The sequence below is a fragment of the Etheostoma spectabile genome, chromosome 4 (genome assembly GCF_008692095.1).
Source record: "Etheostoma spectabile isolate EspeVRDwgs_2016 chromosome 4, UIUC_Espe_1.0, whole genome shotgun sequence".
Lineage (NCBI taxonomy): Eukaryota > Metazoa > Chordata > Actinopteri > Perciformes > Percidae > Etheostoma > Etheostoma spectabile.
Genome location: NC_045736.1, coordinates 15,445,837 through 15,457,673, shown reverse-complemented (window position 1 = coordinate 15,457,673; position 11,837 = coordinate 15,445,837). Strand labels below are relative to the sequence as shown.

Genomic DNA, 11,837 nt, shown 5'->3' with positions numbered 1-11,837 from the left:
GGACCTGGAGGAAGAGACCTTGACCTGCAAAACTAATTATCGTCTGTTCCAAGAACAATTCAAATCAGTGTATGAGCAAGCTACTAGTAAGATGTTATTTATGATGTGTCTGGGGCAATCACCCCACTGCACTGTACTATTGTTTCCCTATTAACACACATTAATGGACTGCTCTCATCTCCTCATTAGTTGTATGTTTGAGCTAAACCCCCAATATCTGACTGTTCATGAATTATAAATCACAATAATTTGGGCTGAGATTGGGAAGCACACAAAAGCAGCTGTTAAATATCTTATATAAAAGATTATATTGTTTTGGAAAGTTTACCCAACATTTTGAACTTTGTTAATCTCAACTTACTTGACACGTGACAACCGTGATGGTCAACAGGTTGTGTAAGATGTTTTTGCCGTCACAAATCACCTGGACATGGTGACAGCATTTTCCCAATCTCATGTCCACAGATTTTAAATTACTATTTAATGAAAATTGATATCACACTGACAACTATAACTCACTGGAAAGATTAAACAAAGTCATAGAAACAAGATACAAAACTGTCAATATTATCCTGGGTAATAACCCTAAAAATAACTTGTACTTTCAAAAGTGTTATATAAATGTGATCTATGTTGCAAATATGCTACACAAAGTTTACTATATCATCTTCAGGTTTCACATTTAAGATAACTTTCTAGACTGATGAAGGTGAATTAGGATGATTCATAAAGAATAGCTGAATCAGATACATATTCTCTGGCCACACTGATCTCTCCATGACCTGTGTAGTATACATGTTCACAAACCACAACACAATAAGTTGACAAAACAAACATCTTACAAAGAAACAGTTTAATGTTAAATAGAAATATAAAAAAGAATAGACAAATGATCTATTTCCGCAAACTACTTATGTACAATTTGAATTTAACGCTTCTGTGTAATTTACAATGGAGCTGGCTGTGCTGAACCCTGCTGCTCACTTTGACTTTGGCCTTCAACAGAAGCCTTGCCTTCACTTTGTCGCAATCAGTCATCGATGGTCGGGAGCCAGAATGCCTAAAAGATTTAAAAAAGAAAAGAAAAAAGCATTCATAATGTTTCCTCACTTAAGAACCATTCCCCCAAAACAACTTAGACAACATATTTACTACCTAATGCAGCTTCCAATTAAATCAATCAGAAACCTGCTTCAGTAATGCTTTCAGCCCCCACTCACCATGTTGGAGCAGGCACTTGCAAACGTCATGAACTTGGGGTTGAACTGCAGGCAGGTAATTGGTCCTGTGTGCTTCCCGTCTAATAAAGCCACCTTCATACCGCTCTCTGCATTCCACACGTGGATTTTTCCATCTTCGGAGCCTGAAATGTATGCACAAAACAAAAACATGTTGGACACATGACCAGCACTGCTATATAACAACTAAGTCTGAGAAGAAAACACCTTTAATTTGTCAAAATAATGGTGTTTGAGAGACATTTCATATCATGGCCTTCTGCAACATCCCTGAGCAGAGCAGAAATGTTTTTTGTATTAATAGGCAAAATGTTCCTCTGCAGCAGCACTAGGATTTAGGAATTGATTTTTGTACTTTTATTACAAAAAAAAAAATTCTATTATTTGTCTAGGTATGGCTTAAGTATAATTCAAAATCAATTGAAATAGGGCTTTTTATGGTTGTGATTAAGCTCCTTAAAAATGAAAATATGTATAAATCCATTTCCAACACAGAGAAAAATGAAAAAAAGAGCAATTAACTTACCGATCATAACAAACTGAGAATCCGGGGTGAATGATGCCTCCAGTGTTACACATTTATTGTTGTTGTAACCCTGCAGTTGAATGAATAAAAACATCCATAAGCGACTGTTTTCTGCACATTGGTACGGCAACAGTAGTTTGTTGGCAAGTTTTCAATCCTCATAAAAAAAATTTAAAAAAAAGATCTTGAAAAGTCAAAAAATACTGTCACACTTTTAACGTGTTATTGAATGGGTGTGATTTGACTGTGTGAGGGTTTTTACAAACATTTGTAATTTTCACTGCAACACTGTTGCAACACTGTTTTTTTTCTTTTAAAAGTAATAAATATTTTCACACATTGTGCATATCTCTTACCCCAAAGGAATGTAACACGGCACCCTTAAAAGCATCTAAGACACGAAGGGCTCCACCATTAGTAGAAAGAAGGATGAGTTTTCCATCATTGCTAAACTTGAGTCCTGTCCACTCACACGTCCGGTCATACTGAAGCTTGAAGGTTGCAAAAGGACCCTGTTGACAAGATGAGTCATGAATATTTTTTTTCTCCAATTAAATTAAAGCTAGTTCTTTCAAATATTAAACACACATCATGAATGGTCGCTCACACACAAACACTTCTTACCTTGTCAAACGAACGCAGATCATAAAGTTTAACCATCTCAGAATTAATTCCTGCAGCGAATATTAGACCCTCTGGATCAAAAGAGCACACCGGCTTCCCCTGCAGGTGCATCAAACCCTAAAATTGACACATGACAAGAGAAGGTTAATATCCGCTATATCCCTTGTGTACATTTTAATTTTACTGCAACACCATTGGATGGTCACCACAACAAAAAAACAAACAGGGACTTACCTGACAGTTAGGCGACCGCAAATCCCACAGTCTGATTGTTTTATCTAATGAGCCAGATATAAATGTGTCATCCACAGGAGACATGGAGAGAGACGTCACTCTGGTCACACGTTAAAAAGAGAAGAGGAGGAAAACATGAGAACAGAGCAACTTCCAACTCAACATTAAATCAAGGTACAGACAGACCAGCATAAATCCAGTCCTCACCTTTTGTTATGCCCAGGAAAGTAGCGGATGTATTTGTTGTCATGAAGGGACAGGTACCGGATAGTATCTTAAAGAACCATACCACAATAACAAAATGACCAAATTATACATTAAACATGACCAGCAACAGTAAGAAACAAGCTGGCAATCAAACATGAAGTTGATTACAGGCAGGTGTGATGAGTTGACTCAACCGTGGGCAAGGCAGTCACTTGTACAGTTAGCTCCTGTATGGGGCAGAATCACAGACCCTCAAACTGTACAAACAACTACCTCAGACCAAAGTGAGTAGAATGTCCCACGATCCAGCAGCAGTCCATAGGTGTCATGTACACATCAACTACAGTTCAATTCGTAAAACACACTGCCCCCTACAGCTTATACAGGAGATAGAACCAATATGTCAAGGCAAGATAATGTTAACAATTCAGATAATCGTGAATACTGTGATGTATGATTTAAATGTTGTCTTCTCCTGCATCAGTGAAATAAATCCACTTCTCTGGATGCATTTGATTGACTAGCTGAGTGATATGCACAACAAATGTTTCTATTGATATGGAGCTAAATTCCCACTATTAATGACTTTTCCCATTATTGATGATCACAAATCCCATTTTCATAACAGGCCAATAAACACTGGTATATTTGATTCGTAGATGAATTCTTCATTTCGCAATACATCAACAATGCCATATTGAACACAACCTGAAACGTATTCATGCAACCAAACAAAAACTACCAACAAGTACTTGTGCGTTAACATACCATCGATTTTGTTGGAACTGTAGACCACAGTGTTTGCAGCATGTGTGTACCTGATCAGATCCACTCCATACTTTTGCTGTAGAGAGTCCTCTTGGGTCTGCCATATATCAGATTATGAGAAGGGGGGGGGGGGGGGGGGGGAGAGAGAAAAAAAGAGCATTAGAATCACTGAATGATATTAATCTGTGCAGACAATTAATCTAATAGTATTTTTTATAATTAGTCTATTGCTCTATTTCTTGTTATCCACTAAATTATTAAACACAATGATACAGCCTCAAATGATCAGATAATTGCTTTTTCTTTGCTTACAATATTTATGTTGTGACTATTGAAAGACGTCTTTGACTGCTGTTCAACATGTTAAGTCACTGCTTTAAAACCTCTTACTGATAAGAGTTTTCGATTTAAACCTGTCAATCAGATCAATTCTGGATGCAACTAGCAATTGTGCTCATTATTGGTTACTTTTTGTTCATTCGATTTTTCATAGATTAAGTGTTTGGTCTATAAAATGTCAGAAAAGAGTATAAAATGCCTGTCACAATTTCAAATTGCTTGTTTTTTCCACACAAAACCAGAAGATATACAATTTACCATTATATAAGAAAAGCGGCAAATGTTCACATCCACCCACATCCTCTGAGTACTATTTATGTTAGCTAACGTAGACTATCACTCAAAATCATTGATGGATCATTAGATATTGACGAGTTGGTAGCAGCTCTGTTCCACCCCTGCAAGGCTTCTTTTTTTTTTAATCAACTCAATCATGACGGTACCTAACAATTACTAGCCTATTAACTCATAGATTAAGGTCTAACGTTGTTTCTAACACGATGGCTACATAACGGACAGAGTTAACGTTGATGTTCCCAGAAGAAGACATTTTACATCCCATACAATCCTGTTGAGCATTATCGCAGAGCAGCAGGCCTCGCTAACTAGCATAGCAAGTAACGTTCGCTAACGTCAAAAACATTAGCGCAAAATGAACAGAAACCGCTCTTACTTTCCCTCTTGGCAGTCGTACAAGACTAAGGAATCGTCGTCGCTGCTGGAAATAATTGTTTCTCCATTTGAACTGAAATCGAAACAATTAATTTTGTCTGAGTTTTCTCGAAACACCTTAGCAACTCTAAAGCTCCGCAGCACATTGTCCGTCAGCTTCATGATGGCCTCGGTCAGTCTGAGGGGAAGCAGGCCCTCGTTTTACTTTAAATCGGTGAGCAGATGTCAACAATTGTACTTTGGATTTATATATATGAATTTATATGGTGCTTCCAGCTCTTTTTTAAAGAAGTGTAGTTCAAAAACAGCGACGAAAGCCCGCCTGTAATACTTCCGATCCACGGGAGTAAAGGTAACGAGGAGGGAGGGAAAAGCACCGCCTTCGCGACGTCGGTGACGCGCATTTCATCATCTGACACGAGCATTGCTCGGAAATCACGTTATGTGATAGCTATCGCGATATATGTGAAAGTTCACAGTTCAAAGCCATAGAAACAACAGAGAATGCGTTATTCCAGTGAAGTAACAATAAGATGTTAAGAGTAAGAGTCAAGTTGAGTTATAGAATATTATATAATGTCACTCTTATATCCATCTGCACCTACTCTGCATAGAAATATTCTTTATCTTTCTCGTCATTCGTCTGTACCTTATTAGCACTGATTAGCCGTTGCGCCTCTGGTCCAGCACTTTCTGTCACATTTGTAGTGTCAGCCTGTTCTATTTTTTGTCACGTTTTAGGTTTTTCTCCAGGAAAAAACATGGACACAGGAGAAATGAAGAAGAAAATAACAGCAGAGTTCTGTCCTTACAGAAAGGAACGTCTGAGGTAGGTATTGCCTAACCAACTTTAACTGTTAAGTCAACAGCCTTTTGTTTAGGTTTTGACATTTTTGCAAAAAAAATGTGCATTTGTGCATAAGTCTTCCAAGACAAATGCACAGCTGGATGATCAGTGGTTGGATTTGTCCTGTGGTCCATTCAAGTCAATCATTACACACAAGGTACACAACTCCAGTCAGTCTCTGGTCAGATGTCTGCTTCTCTGCCTGACTGCTGAGCTGGAGAGCACATAATAGGCTTCTACAGGAATCCACAGGCTTTATATCCCATTTACAATCTTCACAGGTAGGCCGCCTCATGAAAGCACAGTTTTTGGGGACATGTGCAACTGGCTTAGGATGATACCAGCTATTATCTATGTAGGGTTTTGGTTGAATTTAAACAAAAGGAATGCAGTGGTCTGAACACTTTATTTCCAGCCTATAAAAGTAAAGCTAACAGCCAACACGTGAACAGATTATTTATTTATGTGAATAGAATAGGTATAACAGCACTACACACGTGTACTCCTGAAGTCTTCAGGATTATATCACGGGTAAGATTTTAACATAGCTACCAATCCGTGAAAGGACTGTAGAGTTTATCAACTTTAAACTCTTGAATATAGATTTCTGGCCGCAGCCAATTGTTTTTGGCTCAGATTTATTACTTTACTGCAAATGTAACTTGCGTTTTAATCTTCAATGCCCCATACTAGTAATTCAAGGTTTGCAACTACCTCACCTTGATATCATCTTACTTTTCAAAAGTACTCACCACCAAGTAAAGCAGTGACCTCTGACACTAACCATAAAAAAAACACAAGATATTGAATTTTGAGTCCTTGTTTCCATTTAGAATTGTAGAAATGTGAGTTCTTCTGAGAAGGTTAATGTGCAAAATGACAATGTGCTACAATACTACAGTTCACCTTCTGATTTTTCAACATTTACTTGAGAGGTAGAAGTGTCCTTCCCCAAACAAAACGTAACTGTAGGATATCTAACCTTTTCCTATCTGCACATATATATGTGTTCTTTTTAAAATATGTTTTTTGTGGAAACTTCCTCAGGCAAGTTCTGCTGTGACCCACTGAACTGTCCATGGCACGTGTTCTTTCCCTGTTTCGGCCTCAGCCTTTTCTGGCCCTGGTGAGCAGGAGAAAACCTACATTGTGCAAAATGTCAATGGACTCAAGGGCACGCAAGGTGTTTGCAGCTGCGGTGGAAGCTGTGCAGCCAGACACGGTGGTCCGGCAGAGTATAGAACGCACGGAGGACTCGGTCATTATTAATGGTCACAAATTTACACTCAAACACAACCTTTACTTGGTGGGCTTTGGAAAAGCTGTACTGGGTATGGCTGCAGAGGCAGAGAGGATTGTGGGGGATCATTTAGTGAAAGGAGTAATAAGCGTGCCACATGGGATTCAGCAGATACTACAACAGCATGGAAAAGAGTAAGCAAAAGCCTTAGGATGGAAACAATTTTAAGTATTACACAATAAGTTTAAGCAGCATTTCAACATTTCTCACTTCCTTTACAGCCATCTCTTGTTAAAAGAAAACAGCCGCATTAGAGTAATGGAGGGAGCTAAACACAACTTGCCTGATGTTGATGCCCAGAAGGCAGCTGAAGCGATCAAGCAGTTAGCCAGTGAACTGACAGAGAAAGACCTGCTGCTTGTACTGATTTCAGGTAAAAATATATCTTTGTTACTTTTTTTATTATTATTTTTTACAAAACCCTACCTTGAAATGTAAATCTTTAATACAAGGTGGTGAATCTGTGTCTAGGTGGAGGCTCTGCGCTATTACCTGCACCCATCCCACCAATCTCATTGCAAGAGAAACACGATGTTACCCGCAAACTTGCAGGTGCTGGTGCCACTATTCAAGAGCTGAACACTGTGCGACGAGCCCTGTCTTTCTTAAAGGGTGGAGGGCTTGCACATTATGCTCACCCTGCCCAGGTAACATACTTTTCTTTAATTACTGTAGCTTTTTATTGTAGAGAATAACTTGTTCTAGCATGTTATTATCACTCCTCTAATACCTTTTACACAGGTGGTTTCACTGATATTGTCCGATGTAATTGGGGACCCTGTGGATTTGATAGCCAGTGGCCCCACAGTGTGGAGTGAGGTGTGGCCTGAAGAAGTTTTGTCAATCCTTGAACGTTACAAGCTGTTGAACTCTCTACCAGCCTCAGTAAAGGATGTCCTCGGAAGACCACGTCCCAGGTGGAGGGAGAATAAAGGTGAATCTAATACATCAGGACATGTTCTCAACGCTGTGATTGGCTCCAACAGCATTGCCCTGAAGTGTGCAAGTCGCCGTGCCCGAGAGTTAGGTTTCCGCCCTCTTGTGCTGGCACCAGGAGTGTGTGGCGATGTAAGGTCAGTCTCCAGACTATACGGCCTCCTGGCCCGCTTTGCCTGTTCTCAAGAGGAACCTCCTCCAGAGATTGCCGCTGAGCTGCTGAAGCTGGGGCCTGAAGTAGGTGTGGAGAGCTGGGACCTCTGCCGTACCATGCAGGTCTTGGGTGAAGGGCGTACAGAAGGATGGGGTTCCACATGTCTCTTAGCTGGAGGTGAGCCCACTGTGGAGCTGACAGGCAACGGTCGAGGTGGTCGAAATCAGGAGCTGGCTCTGCGAGTGGGACTGGAGCTGAGAGGCCTGAAGCTTCCGCCTAATGGCCCTGTCTTCCTGAGTGGTGGAACTGATGGTCAGGATGGACCCACTGAGGCAGCAGGAGCCATCACTGATTGGGGGGTGTATGAAGAGGCACAAGCAAAGGGGCTGGACATTGACAACTTCCTTGCCAACAATGATTCTTACACATTTTTTACACGTCTTTCTGCTGGGCAGCGCTTACTTGTACCTGGCCTAACCTGCACCAATGTGATGGATGTGCACATGCTACTTATCCCACCAATTCCCCAATAACATATTATAATTCCAAAGCACACACAATAAATGATCTAAGTCCAGTGGATCTGGATTAATAAAGTACTTTATCAGTCTGTTTAACTTGGAATTGTAGTACTCTTATTTAACTCTACCCAAACATGTTTGGCCTATACCTGTGAAACCCTTTCTAAACCCGTTATGAAAGCAAGACTGGTATTGCTATATTAAATGCTAACAACCACAAAATATAAGATAGGAGTGAAATAAAAAAAAGTTTTCTCTTCAGCTTTTACCCAGGAACAATAAGCTCTTAAATAGTAAACTTGCTGATTTATCTTTTGAAAATCAATTCAAAATCTTTTTGTACAAACCAGCTCTAGCAAGTAGATACATAAATGACATCAGTATTTTTTAAAAACAACACATTTAATATCAATCAAGCTATTTAAACAAAACTTTAATTTGTATGAAATGAAAGTCTCTTTAGGTACCTACATTTTGTTGATGGTGGACTATGTACAACATTACATTTTCTGTAAATACACACTGCATTGCATTGTCTTGTATTACCAACTAGACAAAGACAGCCATTAGAACAGCATTAGAACTGTAAGGTGGCTCATACAATGCAAAGTATTTAATCCCCCCTTTGACTTTTTCATATTTTTCACATTCAAACCCAGTTAACTACACTTTTTTGACACTAACAAGAAACTGTCAAAGTTAAACAAACTGATGAGCACAAATATATAAAAATATTAAACCTCAAGTGTCAATGTATTTTGTTGCAGTCATTTTACCCTCACCTACCATGAAAAGCCACTATGGCCTGCTGTACAAAAGCACCCCCACGAAGTGGGATCATGCTTCATCATGCAAGTCCCCCCCCCCCCCCCCCCCCCAGTTGTATAGCCACAACTGGTGAAGCATCCTGGAAAAATTTGTATATACAGTGTGTCCCTGTTCATCAACCACAGTGATAGTGACAGTGCCAAATGCACCACCCTCATTCATTTTCAGTGCCTTGGCTTTTTTAGTTATCCTTACCTAATTTTTTAAAAACTTTGTTTTAGATTTCTTAAGAATGTTCCTTTGTCTTCATGATTTGTTTTTTGCCAAGAAATGGATTGACCAGCTGATGGTCTTTTCAGATACATAATGTAAAATTATCTGTCACAACTTAGATGGTTTTCATTCAAAGTGTGCAAATGAGGTGTGTCATTAACTGGGTGAATTGTGTTTGTTTCATGAGTTCTGTATTTTATAACTGAACCTTTTTTTGATTTGTTGTAAAGATTTGTTTTCACTTTAACACAAGAGATTGCTGTGAGTCAATGTTGAAACAGGACAAAGTCAAATGGGGGGTGAATACTCTAGACAGGCACTCTCATTATGACTCATTAAGTTCAAATAATGCTCCTTATACGTTGTAGAAAAACACAGTGGTTAAAATTGCACAACAAAATCTTGGAAGATGAAAGATATGAACTGATTTTCATAAATCTGTATTTCAAAAAATTTGAAAAATACTGTCTATTGTCCCTTTCATCATTCAAATCAAGTCTCAATTCTTTTGCTCATGGTCAGAATGGAACATTGGTATGTGTGCTATCATCATAGTGTTCTTAAAGCAACCTTCATTTACACACAAACCCATCAATTGTTTTCATATTTGTACTGAAGCCTCTTGGGGAGGGGGGGATCAAAGCAAAAATGAGTATGTATGTGGAGTAAAGTTCTGCTCAATGACAAATGTTGACAAGCCAAAATAAATATCTCACATTACTAGTTGATTTAGCTGATATCAGTATGACACGGTTGGTATGCATAACAGATGTTTCTCTGGGCAGTCACCAGAAGATAGTTTATGATAAGCAAAATGCAGGAGTCCAGCTCTCATTTGGATTGAATCCAAAGTCCAACACCATTGTTCTGTTAATCTCGATGAGTCTTGGGGGGATCTCCTGCTTTACTTTCCCTGCAAGAATAACAGAATGTTATTACTTAAAAAAAATGCAGTTTAAGTATGTTAAAACCTCTAGAATGCAATTATACGTATTTCACCCCACCACCATCTGTGATGTGTTTACATTACATGTGGCAACAGCTTAAGATGAGAGAACATAATTACACTATATCCATTCAAGTTAAGTTAGTTTAACTATAGGCATTCTCCCTTAACTTTTAGTTGCTCAGGGTAAAAAAAACATTTGGCAAAGATCCTAAAACTAGCTTTTGCCGTTTTGTGGTGGTTTATCCTAACGGAAGTTTTAGAGCACCAGACAGTGTGAGGATAATCTACCTGTTTGAAGCGACATGGATGCTCGGAAACCTACCATCCACTCAGGTGAGGTGCTGTATCAGGTGTGCCTCCGTTCTGTCCAGTCCCTGAACATAAACACCAACAGACGGAGATAAAGCCAACGAGGCAGGCGCTAGTTTAGCAAGTGATATAGGTAGATAAGGTCGAAGAAAACTTACCTTGTCGATAATACATGTCGTTGACTGTATTTCCGTATACTTTCCATGCAAAATGAATTGCGATAAGACTAAAAATTAACCAGCTGAGTAAGATTTTGAATATGGAGACTCTCATATCGTTGGCGAGCCAGTCGTCAACAAATTCGGATAGGAACGACAAGCAGCTGTCAGCGATGCGGGACAAAAACTCAAAATCCCACGGTTCCTCCATAGTGTCTGGTTATTCAGTTAGTTTGAAATCAATATGGTGAACTCTTCATCCGATTGATAATTTAAGAAACATCGCTTTGGCTATGTTACGTTAGCACATGACATCCTGGTCGCCATCTCTACCGTTAGCGAATTTGCGTTTCCTAAGACGGCGAAGCCATAGCAAAGGGATGGCCGGCCCTATTCTCCCTCTGATTGGCTAGTACGATAGCTGGCTAGTCCTCGTTGCCTTCGTTGGTTGGTTAGATTTAGGCAAGAGACGTTGGATTGGTTAGGATAAGAAGGGCAGGGTAAACCAATAAGAGGCGGAGTAAGGTAAAGTAGGGCGGGGCATGCCTTGGCAATACTAGGGGGGGAAAAGACTCACCTACGGAGTATGAACAGATGCGGTTTGATGTTGAAGTCGCGCGCAGCCTTGCTAGCGCTCCACGATAAACTTCCTTCTATATTAAATAGAGGAGTATTACACGATAAATGTAATAATTATTTAAACCAAATTTTATTTACATAAGTGGAAGTTTTAAAAAAACAAGCCAAGCTTTTTGGAGCCTGCTGCCAATAATAAACAATACATTTTCTTTCCATTTCTACCTGTAAACAAAAAAGCTGTTCGATCATACATTACATACATACATTTGTAAGCTTTACTTAATATTTGTATGAAGTTTTTTTTTTTTTTTTCTTCCTTTAGTAACCCGGGTTACTAAAAGAAAATAAAGGGGCCCCTGGCTCGTTTAGAACAGACTGTTATAAGATGTACCAGATGTTGTTTCCTACTGGATGTCCACATTCTTCAAAAAAAGA

General features: G+C 39.2%; 3 protein-coding genes across 6 annotated transcripts; 1 reads left to right on the top strand and 2 right to left on the bottom strand.

Moving 5' to 3' along the window:
• Positions 1-838: 838 nt before the first annotated feature.
• On the bottom strand, positions 839-5,010 carry wdr82 (WD repeat domain 82). Its single transcript, XM_032513909.1, is given in 10 exon segments — positions 839-1,060; positions 1,221-1,363; positions 1,765-1,834; positions 2,121-2,276; positions 2,389-2,505; positions 2,623-2,722; positions 2,830-2,896; positions 3,598-3,672; positions 3,675-3,694; positions 4,610-5,010. Coding segments are annotated over 10 exon segments (939 nt in total). The 5' UTR covers positions 4,771-5,010; the 3' UTR covers positions 839-1,030.
• A 211-nt stretch (positions 5,011-5,221) lies between these two features.
• On the top strand, positions 5,222-8,752 carry glyctk (glycerate kinase). 3 transcript variants are annotated; one of them, XM_032513899.1, is made up of 5 exons: positions 5,222-5,437; positions 6,503-6,889; positions 6,977-7,128; positions 7,227-7,402; positions 7,497-8,752. In XM_032513899.1, the coding sequence occupies exons 2-5, from the start codon at positions 6,534-6,536 to the stop codon at positions 8,376-8,378; spliced, it is 1,566 nt and encodes a 521-aa protein (XP_032369790.1). In that variant the 5' UTR covers positions 5,222-5,437; positions 6,503-6,533; the 3' UTR covers positions 8,379-8,752. The 3 variants fall into 3 exon arrangements, with proteins under 3 accessions (XP_032369790.1, XP_032369789.1, XP_032369788.1); XM_032513898.1 differs by having other exon boundaries at positions 5,270-5,426; XM_032513897.1 differs by lacking the exon at positions 5,222-5,437 and adding an exon at positions 5,550-5,736.
• A 651-nt stretch (positions 8,753-9,403) lies between these two features.
• Positions 9,404-11,222, bottom strand: tcta (T cell leukemia translocation altered). 2 transcript variants are annotated; one of them, XR_004331709.1, is made up of 4 exons: positions 10,824-11,222; positions 10,679-10,730; positions 9,611-10,320; positions 9,404-9,567 (listed from the first exon to the last, which is right to left on the bottom strand). XR_004331709.1 is itself a non-coding variant. In XM_032513913.1 (3 exons), exons 1-3 carry the CDS (start codon positions 11,032-11,034, stop codon positions 10,278-10,280), a joined length of 306 nt encoding a protein of 101 aa, XP_032369804.1. In that variant the 5' UTR covers positions 11,035-11,222; the 3' UTR covers positions 9,404-10,277. The 2 variants fall into 2 exon arrangements, 1 of the variants encoding a protein (XP_032369804.1); XM_032513913.1 differs by having other exon boundaries at positions 9,404-10,320.
• Between the last annotated feature and the right edge of the window lie 615 nt (positions 11,223-11,837).